The sequence below is a fragment of the Nanorana parkeri genome, unplaced genomic scaffold (genome assembly GCF_000935625.1).
Source record: "Nanorana parkeri isolate BGI_ZX_2015 unplaced genomic scaffold, ASM93562v1 scaffold785, whole genome shotgun sequence".
Taxonomy (NCBI): Eukaryota; Metazoa; Chordata; class Amphibia; order Anura; family Dicroglossidae; genus Nanorana; species Nanorana parkeri.
In genome coordinates, this window is record NW_017307053.1 from 15,373 (window position 1) to 32,186 (window position 16,814).

The 16,814-nt window shown below is 39.4% G+C and overlaps 1 protein-coding gene across 1 annotated transcript in view; it reads left to right on the plus strand.

Moving 5' to 3' along the window:
- Positions 1-3,753: 3,753 nt before the first annotated feature.
- LOC108793876 (collagen alpha-1(XIX) chain-like) overlaps positions 3,754-16,814 on the plus strand; it is a gene marked incomplete at its 5' end in the record, with an annotated part of 105,107 nt that continues 92,046 nt past the window's right edge. Inside the window, one exon of the mRNA XM_018564828.1 lies at positions 3,754-3,807. Within this exon, the coding sequence (XP_018420330.1) occupies positions 3,754-3,807 (54 nt within the window). The remainder of the gene's footprint in view (positions 3,808-16,814) is intronic.

Here is a 16,814-nt window from a genome sequence, read left to right on the forward strand (position 1 = left end):
TATATATATATATATACACTGTATGTCTGGAATTCAGCTTTAAGTAAGTGGGTTGTTGCCACACTTTAGAAAGCCCCGGGATTCAGTGTCATTAGGCATATCTTATATGCACAAGGGTGCACACAAGTGCCAAAAACAGAATTTAGAATTCTCTCACCTGCATGTATAGCTATAATTCATAAAACCTTACCCATCTTGCCCTTGCTAGGTTATCTGATTTCTCTTGCACAGTGATATTGGTATGTTTACTGTAACAAGGACACTCCACTGTAGTCCAGGTAAGTCAAATCAAATGCAGTTTATTTAGGGCAAACAGAGATATATCTTGCATCAGCAGCAACATAAGACAGTTCCCTTTATATGGCTCAGTAGATTCGCTTATGAGCCCTCACTCTGCTCTCTCAGCAGTGTGTCGTAGCGGTCCTAGGGTCACCGACCTTCCTGACCTCTCCCCTCGTGGGCACTCAAACACATCCCTCGTGTCACTGGCTCTCTGTCTCCTCGGCTGTCTACGAGGTGCCTCCAGCACACACAGCCACCTGGCTCCCCTCTGACATCTGGGTGGAGTCCTCCTGACTCCTGAACACCTCTGTTCCTCTTCCCAGCTGGAGCCCAGAACACTAGCCAGCACCCTTTTCATAAGGGCTATGCACAGGTGTGCAATCATTAGGTTCTGGCCCCTACTAAACCATGGACCCAGGAATGGAGATTTCATCCCTCCCAATTCTCTTTGAAATCTCCCAGTTCCAGGATCCCATACCAAATCCAGGTTTTCTGGAGAGAACTGCAAAGCCAGTTCTTTCCTAGCAAAATAGTTTGTTTCCTGGAACTGCTCAGTCTCTCTGGCTGAGAGTCCTGGGTTACTACAACCCCCAGTTCCACTGTGGGCTTGCCACACAATACCACATTACATAATATGATTGAAGAATGGCCAGTCATAGATAGGGGTTGTCCAATTTTCCCTGCATGTTTAAAGATGTCAGCATTCATAAACACTCGCCTCTACATATTTAAATAAAAGTCCTGTGACAGCAACAGGAAACTTCCTGCCACAGTTTATTAATGTAGCATAATGCATTTTGAATTGTCTCTCCTGGCTTTAGTGTATTGAATGCATAATTTGCCATTTGTGACCTTTTATTAGTTAAGACCAATATTTAAAGTAATTTTTTGAGTGCCTTGGACTATGTGAGCACCGATTTGCAGGTTATTTACACATGCTTTTACTACCGAAGACATCTTGGATATTGCATAATAACTATCACCAAGAGAAATGTCTATGAAAAATTATAATTTATTACCGAGAGACATCTGTTGTCTCTCTGACCACCCATATCCTGCTCCTGGAAAGACTGAATGCACAGTGAATACAAGTCCTAGCTAAATACAAATACACGACTAACTATAGCTGTAAAAGGACTGCATGAGCACTGTACTGCACAAAAAAACGTTAAAAACCCTAATGAAGTCGCCTCACATTGTATTATTTTTTACAGCTCTGGCACCTATTTTCCATAGTGTATGCTTTTTTTTTTTATCCCATGCTTCTGTGTGATGTTGAAACTGAGTTACAGAATTGGACAGAATCACCCCTCTTCATTCCTAACTATGCTTTACCAAGGAGACAGCCTCTTGATTGACAGCTCTTGTCTCACTGTCTCTGCATTTTCCAGACACAAGCAAGGTCATGAAAATGCAGGATGGGGGGAGCATTCAGTCACAGAAATCAACACAGGCACTAGAACTGGAATGGGAGCCTTGTTTTGTGCAGAGACACTACATGACTATTTCTAGCAGTTCTCAGATCACTAGCAGCATGGCATCACTAGGAAACAAATAAAGTTGTGTATAGCTGTATAAATGTTCCACTGTATAAATAGTTTTCTATTTTTTAGATTCCCATTTATATATTATGCTCATGTACTTTTGAATAATGTGTTATCTAACTATGCATTCCTGAGTTTGCAACTGGATTTTTATTGGCAGATTATGTAAATTTTACACACATTTGTATCTCTTACCATTTACATACATTGAGTACCAGACTGATCTAATCTTCTGCTGTTTTGCAGCATTGTCTGTGTAAATGGATATCGGTAGATTGCTGATAAAACTGTAGAGCTGGATTCCAGCATAGCATGTTGCATAATACCAGGGTGTTCTTTCCATTCTAATGGCTTGCACAAGTGATAACACCAGGAGCAATGCTGAACATATGTAATTTGTCTCCAATTTGTCCCTTTCCTGTCACTGAACTGCTGTCTCTGGTGCTGCTGGAAAAGCAGTTTGCATCTAAGAAAGGGTTGATGCTTTGTCGGCAGGTAGTTACTTTTGATGCTCAGTGTGAAGATAATAGCTTCTCTTTAAAATAATGCTGTAGAGTTCTTACTTCTGAAACGTACACTGTGACACCAACTTGGAACATGTTAGATGCTGGGTATATGTATTATATTTCAAATTATGTTGGACACATCCCCTCTGTTAAGGTAAAGTGTACAAAAAGAATACAAATGATATACATTTTTCATATGTCATGATTACTGAATTTACTGTAGTCTCAAAATAACAGTATAACCATTCTGTATTTCATGTCACTGTGTGTGTTATAAGGTGTGACATATGTCAGGTGTGCTGGTGGCAATGGTGAAAAGATCGGCTGCAAAGAGGCAACATCAAATATTGTGGACTAGTTGTTCTCCTTAAATCTGCATATATTTTTTTTAGCACAGCTTGCACAGTTCAGGCCCTCTTTAATAAACCTGTTTTTTCTTAAAAATCTCCATGCTAAAAAATGTTCATATTCCCTAGGCTATGCAGTAACAGCAATGTTGAGTTAAATTAAACATACTAAACCTATTTTTATATGTGTAGTCATACCCTTGACAAATATGCATACAAGAACATCATCACATTATCTGATTAATAAGAACAGCATTATTTTTCCTTTTAAAGAAAATATTCAATGGAATAGTCATAGCTGGACTTTCTTTCTACCATTTTGAAGAGCCAGAACATATCATTTTTAATTATGTGGAAAAAACTAAATCTGAAAAATAAATGGGAACTGTGCCCAGGCCTGCTGGAGAATGATGAATTCACACAAGCCACAGCTCACTAAAATGTAGCACCCTTTGTTAACCATTGGTCTGACAAGTAATGAGACATAAGCTGTAAGATTTTCTAGACTGTGTCTCTACTCTGATCAAAGCTTTTGGTGAAATTGATGAGCTTCTGAATTCAGGTGCTGCTGGAGCCGTGCTAGTGTTGGATGACTGTAGTTCAACTTAACCATCAATAGCCAAGAATTATTAATTTCACTTCAGTAGTATCATTAGACCCATTTTAATCAAGACTGAATGCGTGTTAAATCAGATCACTGAATTTTAGGCTGGCATCTTTTAACACAATTGTTTATTATAAACAATGACAGGTTTGAACAATGATTTTTGCTTTGATCATTATCAATATGCTGTTGCTATTATATCAAAGCTAAGTCAATACATATGTGGGGAATAACAGGAAATGCTATGTCAATTTACCTTTCTTTGATTCATTTGCATTGTTAAGTATAGTGATCAAAAGCTGTCTAGATGCTATTAGAACTGATTCATGTTGCAATCAACCTCTCAGACATAAATGCCACTGCTGGAAACTTTTTAAGAGCTTCTAAATAGGCACTATGATTGTTTTAATTACATTTATTCATGGCCCGTTCCAAAGCATTGCAATTACAATGATATTTTTTGTTTTAAGGGAAGAAGAGGGAAACCAGGGTCCCCTGGTAAAGATGGCCCTCGTGGACCTCCTGTAAGTACATTGCTTTTTCTTGATCATTATACTGCTGGCAACTGGATGCAGTATCTTTTGGTGTTTTTTCATTTCATTGTATTCCTGTTGAGAGATGTGAAGTGAACACTCCGCAATTTGAAAAGGCTCTAATTTCAGCACAAGCTTTATTGAGAAAATAAATGACAATAGGTCTTCTCAGTCCCTTTAGATTAGATGGTACCATTTTCAATTATCTGTGTATATGCTTTTCACAATATCCTTTTCTGTATGGGCTTTATGAAATGACAAGCTCTGTAATGATCATACAGGCTGCTTTGAAATATATAGAATGCTCATAACTGTGTGCAAAGACTAAATGTCACCTAAAATTCTGTGTATAGAAAATGATCTAACGACTATATCATGACATTATAGCCAGGTCCAGGTACTAGAAAGATTTATTCAAATCATTAACATTTTTAAGGCACTCTGTAGTTAACTGAGGTTTTCTCAATATTCTAATGAAAAAGATAGCATCCTTTAAGCCTCACTGTCTAGCTATGGGGATCAGCTGTGGGCGCAAAACTCTCAACAAGGATATGTCTCTTGCCTGAACAAAGATAAAAAGATAAAATAGGCCACACTATCTTTTGAATAAGAGCATCAATAAAAATATTATTGTTCCATGCAGTGAACAACTCCAGCTTAACTCAACTCCATTAAGTGTTTCACCTTCTGATAAGGTTTAATCGAAGACGCCCCTAGGAGGTTTTGAGTACAACATGGGTTTTCTCTGCATAGAACAATAATGATCTGTTCAGAACAGAATTGTGACCTTACCTAAATCTTCTATTTAACTGCTGTCGCTTGCTGATAATTTGAATCAAAATCTTGCATGTACATGGCTGTATTGTTTTCTATTCATTGGAGGTACGTTGCAGTCAAGCAAAACTGAGGTCTGTGGTTGGTACTGGAGAGGAGGTGTGCGGGATTTACCTGTGTGGTAGCAGCTTCTTTAATAAACAACTTAAAATGCACTAACCTTAATAATCCTTACAACAAACCTAAATTCAAATGTTAACATAAAACTAAGATAACAGTTTTGCATGGATGGATTCATAAAAACTAACTAATATGCTGTAATACTAACCTTTCCTGGGGAGATTCACTGCAGTGGTGGTGACATGCATGAAAGCCTAGGCACTTGGTTATGTGATCTCTCCAGATGTGCAGAATCAGAGTTCAAAATGGCTGATCCTCTCCTTAAAGCGACACAAAACCCTCAGCTTTTTTTCTCCTTATACACATCTACACAATGAACATTCTCCAAAACCACATGTATTTATGTTTTAAAATGAAGTCTTACTATTTTAATCCCTTTAGAAAGTCTGCTCTGCTCACTTCTGTGTTTCTTCTTTTAAGGCACACTTTCTGTCCCTTAGTAAGATCCGTGCACGTTCATTCTGGTCACATGCACATCTTTCATTGCCTACAACTCACATAAGACTGAGAGGAAACTGGGGAATTTATCAAAACTGGAGCAGACAAAATCTGTAGCAGTTGCACAGGGCAGCCAATCAGCTTCACTATTCAGTTTGTTCAGTTTAAATTTGAAAACAAAAGAGAGAGGCTGATTGGTTGCCATGCGCAGCTGCTCCAGATTTTGTCTGCTCCAGTTTTGATAAATTCCCCTCACTGTGACAGTTTCACTGCTTGTAATGTCCTCTGCATTGCTCTAAATTATCAAAGTACTTGCAACAAATCTACAACAAACATCAAGTTTACAACCACGGAAAAACAACTTTATGTCAAATGTAGGAGCCATCTTCTGTGTGACTGTGTGACCAAATTCAGCATGTGAGCGTACACTCAGAAGGAAGTATGAGGCTGGTGACAGCTCACATGCTGAATCTCCTCACAAGCTGCTCCCACCCCACTCCCTCCTTGGTAAGCCGGGAGGAGAGCAATCAAAGAACATATATTAGTGTGGCTGAGCTGAAGAAATCCCAGCTCCTTGCAGAGTCTAGAGGGGAGAGTTTGTGGGTGAAGACTGAGAAGAGGCAGAATCAGAAGACACTCCCTCAGCATGTTGTTGTCCTTCACATGAACCAGTACAAAGGGTGGCTACTTTTCAGTTCCTATAGGGTCCATGGAGAAGAAAAGTAGCCAACCTCTGGCAGGAAGTTGTGAATGAAGAAAAAAAACAATTTTGGAGCATTTAGAGCTGAGCAATCACAAAAAAAGGTACACAGTCATTGATTATTTATATAATAGAAGATTTTATTATTATTTAATTTTTGAGTTTAGTGTCACTTTAAACCTAGATCTGGAGCACCATTTTACTCCAGAAAATATAAGTATTCCTGTCCTTCTATTGCCACACATAGGGTTCTATTTATAAACAATTTGCAGAACCATTCACTCTGTGACTCTCTAAACATTTGTTTTGTATGAATAGAGGCAGAAATGAAGGTTCTTAATATATACTTTTTTCAAGTCAAATGCAATATAATACAGCATTATGGTCACTAGATGAAGCTGAGGACAATAGTAAATGAGCATTGATTTCCCATGCTCATCAGCACCATCTAGTGGCTGTAATGGCATTATAGATCACATTAAATTGTATTCATCCTGAAAGAAAAATATACTAAGAACATTAATTTTATGCCTCTGTTCACACAGAATGAACATTCCCAGCAATTTGCAGAGTGACTGGATCTGCGAATTATATATACCTAGACCCCATATTGTTGTACACAGGTTGTATACAGTACATACATACATGTTAACATTTGATAATAGGCTGACCTTAAGGACCTGTTCAGGCTAAAGGTGCCCATACACATTACAATTAACATTCGAAAAACAAATGCAATACATTTTTCGTACTATAATCGGCCAGTTGATGGGAAGTGCACAATGGCAATTACTGTACAACTGGACGAATTTGGTTGAATGTGCAGACTGGAAAACTTTGTCGACACAGACTAAAATTGATGGATTAGTGGCGTTTTCGTACAAGAAATATCACAACATGAACACTGCACATGCGCAAACGTAAATCTGTTATGTCAATCGATGAAATTCGGAGATTTAGTATTGCTGACAAACGATTATCAAAATCTACATTGGTCTGTGCATAATGGGCTATTTGTGCAGAAATTGAACAAGGGTGCGATGATGGCACAAATAAAATTGAACGATAATTGTAAGGTGTATGGCCACTTTTAGGGCCTGTTCACACGACGTCCGTTTTCTGTGCTGATCTGATCCGTACACTCCTGCACTAAAAATGCATCCCAATGTATCCCTATGTGTTTTATGGGCTACAGTTCTCACGTGCGCAGTCCGTTCAGGTTACGACAGAAAAAATACTGCATGTCACATTTTGTCCGGTCAGGAAACGGTGCGGAAACGCAAAACGCGTCAGAAAAGCGTAAAAAATGCACTGCACTGCAGCTAACATACTGACAGCCCCACTCCAGCAAAAAAACAACAACTTTTAGGTCCGGAGATCCTATCCCCCCTTAATCTCCTCACCTCCAATGTGAACATGTTTAAATTTAGTAGCCTTGTCTCGTAGCTCTGGTCCTCCATACCCCTAATTAGTTTGGTTGCCCTCCGCTGGACTTTTTCCAATGTTTTTAAAACAATCCCACATCTGGTCTGTGTTTAGGTTTTGAAATAAGTTTTCCCATTTATTTCCCCCACTAGGTTGCGCAGCTTATCAAAGTTGGCCGATTCTGAAGTTTAGGGTTCCATTCCTTCCAGTACACTTCCCTTTTCTGTGTTCAATATTAAAAGTAATCACATTGTGATCACTATTACCCAATGACTCCCCAATTACAATATCCTCGATTAACTCTGCATTATTAGTGACAATTAGATCTAAGATGGCATTTTTTCTGGTAGGAGTCTCCACCATCTGGTCCATGAAGTTGTCGCGCAACATGTTTAGAAATCGCCCCGCCTTTGCCGAACCCGAAGTTCCATTGGCCCAATTTATGTCTGGGTAATTGAAGTCACCCATCACGACTACATTGCCCTCTCTCCCAGCTATTCCTATCTGTGAGTGAAGATTGACTTCTCCCTCTTCCCCTATATTTGGAGGTTTATAGCAAATACGCACGAGAAGTTTACGGCTAGCGTCAGTCATATCTAGCTCCAGCCATAGGGTTTCCACGTCTTCCCCATTATTTGACGCGATATCGTCCCTTATATGCACTTTTAGATTATTTTTTGCGTAAATGCAAACGCCCCCCCCCTTCTCCCACCTCTGTCCCTCCTAAACAGGTTATACCCCTCTAGATTAGTAGCCCAGTCATGCGTGGTGTCCAGCCAGGTTTCCGCTATACCCACTATGTGGAAGTCCTCTTCAATTAGCCTAATTTCAAGCTCCTCTATTTTATTTGCCAGACTTCTAGCATTGGTGTACATACATTTAATTCCTCTCTTTTCGTGGGAAAAAAGTTTACCACCTTGTTGTTCCCCACTATTTTCATTGTTATGGTTGGTAGTTATACTTACATGTGCCGACGGATTTCCTATATTGACTGGAGTGAGCCCACTATTATTAACTCCTTTTTTACTACTTTCTGTGTTATTTTTACCTATGATTAAATTATCTACGTTTAGTTTAAGTAATTTTATTTTTATACCCTCCCCCTATGTGTTTTGTTGCGTTTTTGATGCGTTCCAGTTAAAAAATATATTATTATTTTTTTTGCTGGAGTGGGGCTGCCAGTATGTTAGCTGCAGTGCAGTGCATTTTTTACGCTTTTTTGACACGTTTTGCATTTCTGGACCGTTTCCTGACCGGACAAAATGTGACATGCAGTATTTTTTCTGTCGTAACCTGAACGGACTGCGCACGTGAGAACTGTAGCCCATAAAACACATAGGGATACATTGGGATGCATTTTTAGTGCAGGCGCGTACGGATCAGGTCAGCACAGAAAACGGACGTCGTGTGAACAGGCCCTTAATGAGCACCAGCCTGGGAAAAACACTGCCTGCAATGCAGTGCACCACAACACTTTCATCCCATCTGCGCTGAAGGGCAGGTGTTATTTTTATGCTGAATATGTACATTAGGGTGCAATTAAGAATGAATCGCAACACACATATACCACATGTTGTGGAACACACTCATTTACATGCATGATGATGCATATTAATGCACGGCAATCTCAGGGTTTTGTTGACATTTAAGCAACATACTAGTTATGCGAATAGTGAGTAATAAAATGTAACATTAAGCAAAACACATGCATTCTTCTCAGCAATCTCTTCTGAAATATGGTTTAGGGCAATGCTTAACACACCTTCTCACGGTGCATTACTATGATCCTCGTGTGTAAAGACAAGTCATCAATTGTCTTGGATCCCATAAGAATACCAGCAGTAAATCAAATAGAAAATCTGTGGCTTAGCATTGAATAAGAAAATATATTCGATAAGAAAACAGTCAAACCATCATGGAATTGATCATCTCAGCTCTGGGAGGCTTTGTGGCATATTTGTCCAATGAGTTATAGGCTTTTGCATGATAAAGTAAGACTGTAGTTACCACCTTAGACCAATAAAAAGGTGGATTGTGTTGGAATGTATAAGGTGCATTTTAAAATATTTTGTAAAAAGTAATTACAGCAAAATGTTAGATCCAATACATTTAAATATATGGGGAACTGGGACATTTGTTCTCGCCTACTTGTACAATATGGTTTTCGTTGTAAAGCAGCATCTTTCTAAAACATGACTAAGCTTATTTATAAGCATAGTTTTAGTCTTAAGTATAAGACTAAACATTTGATCAAATCTGTTTTTTTTAAATCCTGAAGCTCAAAATGAAGATTTATAATCCTCATAGACAAGTACTGCAACTCAAAAAAAGCAAGATGTATGGTACTACAAATCCTTTTGTCGGTCTTCCCCTAAAATGTACAAAATGCAAAGTTTTTCAGAACACATGAATTAGAAAAATGTAACTCTCTACTGCTTCATGGGTGAGATTAGTGTTGTTCTCTTAATATCAATATCAGATGAGAGCTTTTCATGCCATTGAGTTTTTTAATTATCATCATGAATAATGAGTAGAGGTGCACCGAAAGGGGAATTTTAAAACCGAAACGAAACCGAAATAAAAAAAAATGTAATGTGGGAGGAGCGCTCTCGTCCTGCAGCGCTCGGCCGGCTGTCACTTTCTTTTCTCCCCGCTGGAACAGCGCCCAGCGGGGAGAAAAGAAACCATGGATGTGCCGATGTATCGGCCGAAACATGGCTCATTCGGCATTATGCCAAAAGTGCCATTTTCGGCCGATATGTTTCGGCGGCCGATATATCGGTGCATCCCTAATAATGAGCGAATCAGCTTGGATCAGATTCACCTGAAATCTTTGTTGATCGACTGCAAAAAGTGCTTCTTTTGTATAGGGATTTCTATTTGGCGGGAAAGGAAATGTTGAAAAAGGTCAGTGTCTTTGTTAATTGGTTGTTGCCAACTCTATATGTTTCTATTAAATAAAATAAAAAAAATGATTTTTTTTTATAGCAGTAGCACAGCTAGTGATTACAGCAGCATCAATAATGGATATGTGAATATTAGTTTTTTTTAATTAAGAATTTAAAAAAAGTTTTTTTTTCATTAGCTCTCCTAACAGGCTGCCATTGCCACAGCGGATACATCTCAAAAGAGCCGTGGCATGTGTCATTTATGGCAAAATGTTATTGTGTGGGTAAAGCTAGGAGCATCATCATCAGCAAGTAGTAGGCAAAGCAGTAACAGGAATAGACATATAAAAAGGATCTTTATATATATTTTTAACGATTAATTTACATATTGTTGGCTTTTGCAGTAAGGTCACAAGTTGATAGTGACTGACTATTGTGTGGTTTGAAGGGGGGGTGGCTGAAACTATGATGTTTTCCATTCCTTATTTATTGTTATGAATGTCAACCTTTTGATACTTGCAGTTAACTCTGGGGTGCTTATCGGTGACATTGCCCCACATCACAACAAAACCCCTCAGTGAGTACACTGGAGGTCAGGCAGGTGACTATCTTTGTATGGCACATTCTGTGAGCCCAACAATGCATGAGCTAATCGGTTATGTTTTGGCTAGCCTATGGGTCTGGTCTACAATATCCTTGGTTTGGCTCTACATTGATGAGTTAACTTGGTTAACAACTTGATCCATCCATATGTAATGCCTCAGTATACCCTGTTCGCCATGCTTTTCATTGCAGTCGGCATCGCAAATCGCATGTGCAGGAGAACCGATCTGCCCTGAAACAGCTGATCGGTCCTGAAATGTCACTTCTCTCCGACTGCGCTCTCACATTTCAAGACACACACAAAGTCGGATAGAAGTGACATTTCAGGACCGATCAGCTGTTTCAGAGAAGATCGGTTCTCCTACACATGCGATTTGCGATGCCTATCTGCCCTGGAACAGCAGAGAAAGCGTTGGAATGCTTCACCTATTCCATTGCCGAAAAACTGGGCGAGATTACGTTAAAATGTGTGACCACGTCACTGGTCACACATTCTAATGTAGTCTCAAACTTTGATAGAACAGAGGCCTGTCTGTAATCATTTAATCAGAGTGTGCACTGCCGGGGGTGGGGCTTGTGACACACACACGCCCCCTGTGACTCACCTCCCCTCCCACTGCCTGTTACAACAGACAGTCACAGGACCCGCCCCCTCACTGAGAAGCCCGTCAGCAGTGCGGGGCCCCGGTGTTCGTACACCAGGGCCGTGCACTGCCCCATATTGCAGGACCGGACCCCACTGAGGCTGTGGGGGTGCCCATGACCGGACCCCACTGCAGCCCCCCCACAGCCTCAGGCCCCGGCACCGGCTGCACCAGCGGTAGTTCCGCCACTGCTTAGATTATATTGACAGTTAGCAATGTGAATTGGAATATATGCACATTGAAACAGACATTAGCTGGTTGCAAGAACATAGTTTTTGCTGAGTCAAAACAATATTTATCAATCCCAACAGTAAGAGGGAAACCCATGTTGCTGTCAGTCTTTGAAAGGTATTAACAGATGCTTAGACATCTGTGGAAGCTTCCACTAGAGAAAGCTGCCTGTGATGGCAACAAAATTTTGCAGTCTCAGTGGTTAGATCCATGCCACACCTTTTGTATTTGCATTTATTGTGAAATTGACCAACTGATTTGAATTCTTGGACTATCTAGGAAACTTTGATGAATATCTCACATGGTTATATAGTCCCTAAGTCTATATTTAACGTAAAGTACATACACAGTATATGAACTTATTCTTATTTTTGTCCAAATAGGATTTTTCTACTATCGGTTTTCCTGGAGCCTCTATTTGTGGATATGTATGTTGCTGCTGAACTTTATACAGTATAGTGCCAATTTCCCATAGTGAAGGTGGTCTGTATTGAAACGTATTTATCCGCAGGGATTGATACAGAGTTTGTGGCACTCACTCAACATATAGTAATTACAGATGCACAGTTAAATGATTTAGCATGTAGACGCTCATCTAACAAACAACTATTTTATGCTGGGAATTTAAGCTACTTATCTGTTATTATAAGATTGTTATATGACAGATGCATCTAAATCCAATCAGGATTAAATCTTAGAAATTTTGCAAACCCTCCATTGTATAACATGTGGGAAGACATCTTGAGTGCTCCTTGGTTAATGTATTATTTTACATCAGTGTTCTGATTTACCACACAGATTTGGAGTAATATACAAACTTTAGTAAAAAGCGCTTAACTGATGCATTATTACTATATACCAGTAGTTATAGTAACCTTCCTTTGTAACTACTATATGGATGATGTTTCATGCTTTTGAATGCTTGCCTTGCTTAATCAACTTAGATATTATTTTCATCTCTCAGTTAGCCTTTTTCAACTGGGGCCCACATCAGCTTATGATATTTAGACATTAGGCTAGGTCTTCTCTAGATCAGCAGTCTGCTTAGACTGGTTATCATTATATCATGTAAATGAACAGGGTCAAGTTCTTCTAATAGGGTCGTTTCCTAGGTGGGGCATATATAAACATCTGTTTTTCTGCCATGGTGACTGTTATATATATGCCAATACTTTAATGATGATTACATGCTCCTATTGATCTAGCAAAAGTTCCTTGAATGTATGGATTAGCATTTACCAATTTAACTCAAAGCTTGTACCATTTTTGGCCATATTACAACAGCAGATATTTTGATTAATCAGTTTTAATCAAGTATTTATAGCATAAAAATTATCTGAATTGCACTATTGCATTTTTTTATATTATTTATTGTATTTTACCAATAATATGGTTTACTTCAGGATGGAATATACATTTTTTAAATTTACCTTTTTTATTTTAGTGGCTATTGCGGATTGTTTTTTTTTTCTAATAAAGTATATTTTTTTGTATATAACCATTCTTTTGTAGGGAAAAATAGTATCTATGCCGGAGGATACGCTAAGCTTTCTATATAAATGTTCCAATTACAAATAATGTATGCCTCAGTTTTCCACTTGTGTACTATGAGGATGGACATCTTTTCTCTATTGATAAAGTTTATTTTTTTATTAGCCATTTTCTTTTTTTTAGATTTTTGTTTTTCAAACAAGACTTTATCTACATGCTACTGAGACTGGTCTCTGATAATCTGGATCAGTATATCCTCAGCAATATCGTTCAAGGCTGTACCCAGACCCTGCTGGACTAACCATTGTAGTGCATGCCTGGAATGTGACCTTCAGACACAGGTTTTACTTGTCGCGCTTTCCAGACCTCTGTGTACTGTTACTATGTGTACTATGTTAACATCAGGGCACTTTCCAGGTCCAGAGCCATGACTCAGCCTCTGATGTGCTCCAGTCTCTGAAGACTCATGTGGGCTGAGCATTGGGAGCCACAATATTTTAATCAGGTGCCACTATTATCCCTAGAACAAAAAGGGGTTGGTGTACCCAGAGATCCTCACCCTAATTTAGTTAGAGTTATTTAACTCTTCTTTATATCTCTCACTTGCTAGGCAAAGACAACCCCCTTCTGCTATCTTAGGACATGGTAAAAGCAGTTTGTTCAACCAAGAGAGGTTTTTGAACAGAGTGCAGCTAAAGAAGGGGGTTGGAGAGTTATGTAATGATATAAAATATTAAATTTATTAAATATGCAAGGTAAAAACAATTTTTCACATGAACTGACTGCACAATTGAAACCCTCTATCCCCACACCATTAAAAATTGATCATTGCAATAATCCATTCGTACAAGTCGACACTCAAACACTTAAGGAGCTAGCTGATCAGTATTATCTGTCTTCAGGTGGTCCTCAATTACGAGGAAACAGCGCTGGGACTAAAGTGAATAATGCAGGGTAAAGTGTGAATGTTCTTTTGAGGGTGAACAAAAGGAGCTGTTTTGGACACCCTCATCAAGGATGTTGCTAGATGTAAAAGTGGTCATCTACCCTAGCAAAAGGAGCCTAGGCTTCAAGCAGAGAAAATTCATCCTTCCTGTGGGGTTAAAAAATAAAGTTCCTTTTGTTGCTCCATAGCCTCAACGTCTATGGCAAAACCTGAGCCAGGATCCCAATTTCACTGCAAACCCTGGGCTCCTAATCTCCCAACCAGCAGACAAGCCCTCTTTGTCATGAAGAGATGCTCACACTTTCCAAAGTGGGGAGGGGGCATCTGTCAGTCTTTTCAGACTTTTAGAAAGCCAGGCTTTGAACCTTAGGTACGGGAAGTGGTTTAACAGGCTAGAGAACCACTCCCCACCGCCTTCTCACTTTGTATCCTCTAACTTTTTGGTATCGGCACACCTATTAGCAGATTTCCATGGAGCCCTTTGGACACATCTGGAACAAAAGTTCTTGGCCCAGTTCATGTTTCAGAAAGGTTTCAGGGTATTTGTTTCAGCCTTTTCACAGTTCCAAAAGCAAAAGAAGGCCTACACCCCATCTTGTATCTCATGGCCCTGAATGTATTTACTTAGTCCCAAAAAGCCTGTGTGGAATCCACTAGGTCTGTCATAACCTTCCTTCACCAGGGAGATATTCTGGCTTCTTTTCAGTGCATCAGTAATTGATTTTCTTTTGCTGTGGTTCTTCAAAACTTCCAATTCATGGCCCCACCATTTTATCTGTCTTCCACACACAAAGTATTCACTAAGGCTCTAGCTCCTGTGCTTGCTTTATGTGCCCTCAGGGGATCCCCATTGTGGGATATCTGGATGACCTCCTTTTGAGGCAACAGTCAGCAGAGACCTTGACATCAGCTGTTGGTTTAGACCCTAAAAAGGTTTGGTTGGATCCTGACACAACACCAGGAAGTGTTCCAGAACCTCTGCCACAGGTGGGGGACACTGGGTGTTGAACCTTCTGGCCTCCAGTTTCAACAACAAACTGGGTAGCTTTAGCTTCAGGAGATCTTCAGAGATCCTTTGGAAGCGGGGCGTGCTTCGGTTGCTCCGGTTGCTCTGTGATACTGGTACAATCTAACTTACGCCTTCCCTACCCAGAAAATCCTTTTTAACTTGCTCTGCAGAAGGAATGAAGGGAAATTCAGTGGTGCTTATACCTCTAGACTGGTCCAGGTGGATGTGGGAATCTGACCTGATCACAAATGGAATGCATACTTTGCTTAGTAGTATAGTTAGTAGCCTAGAAAATACTTCTGTCCCAAAGGCAGATTTACTCATCCCACTTTGAGGTTGCTGGCTTTAGAGGCATGGCTTTTGAAACCCAGGTCTTGAGGGACAGAGGTCTATCTGACTCCAATTGCCAATTAGTAAACTTCTTGCAAGACTTACCATTGCACATGGAAGGCATACTTTTCCTGGTGCAAGGTAAGAAAACTTTCATTCCATAAAATACCTGGGACCAATTCTGGCTTTTTTCTTAATATGAATGGGTCAATTGGCCCTAAATATGAATAAATGCCAAATCTCAGTACGTGCAAATTTCCTCTAAAGACAATTAGCCACTTATTCTTTAATTAAGACTTTCATACAGGATTTTTTTCATATGGCCCCCCCTATGCACCCACATATTTCGCCATGGCATTTCAATTTGGTTCTCTCTGCACTTCAAAAACCCCAATTTGAACCTATAAGGGATATCCACCTTTCCACACTCACTCACATGGTTGTTTTCCCCATAGCCATCATCTCTGCAGGTTGTGCGCCTGGACTGGTGGCCTTATTCTGTAAATCCTTTCTGGTCTTATGCAAAAACAAGGTGGTGTTAACCAGGACAACCAGGACATGGTGCTCCCATCTCTCTATCAGCTCCCAGTAAATCAGAAGAAGACTCCCCTCCATTGTTTGAATGCCGCTTGAGCAGTACATATCTACCTCACAGCCACTGGCTCCATTTGAAGGACTGACTCCCTCTTTCTCATTGCTGATATTCATCATAAAGGGTAGTCAGATTTTGTTCCCCAATGTCTCCATGGCTTAGGCAATTTATCATTCATTTATGCTCTTAAGAATTGGGGTCCACCCTTTTCTGACCAGGTACACTCTACTAGATCTTTGAGTGCTTCTTGGGCTTTTCAACACCTGACAACTGTTTCCCCGTTTTTCACGACTGAAATCTGGTCTTATGTTTACGTGTTCTCTAAGTTTTACCAGGTGGATGTTCTAGCCTCTCCTAATGCCAGCTTTGGACATAAGGTCCTCCAAACAACTTTTTGAGCTTCAGGCAGTCCCAAGTTGTTGTTTTTTAGTTGAGCTTGTTAGCATTTTGTTTGCTGTGTTACTGTGTTGAATTTTGAAGAAAACTATTTTACACTGATTTTTTTAAATTAAAGCAATATTTGCAACGGCATATTTGTATGTTTGGTTTTAGACACATTTTAACATTACTAAAATACACAATCTTTTTAATAACATGCATTACAATATTTTTTAAAGGATACATTTCTGTGTTTTAAATCAAATAATGCACATACAAATTTAAAATAAAAATAAAAATAGATTTGCTTAATAAAAGAATGCAAAATATTGCTGTTTTTTAGCCCGTGTTACTATAACTGTACTTTAG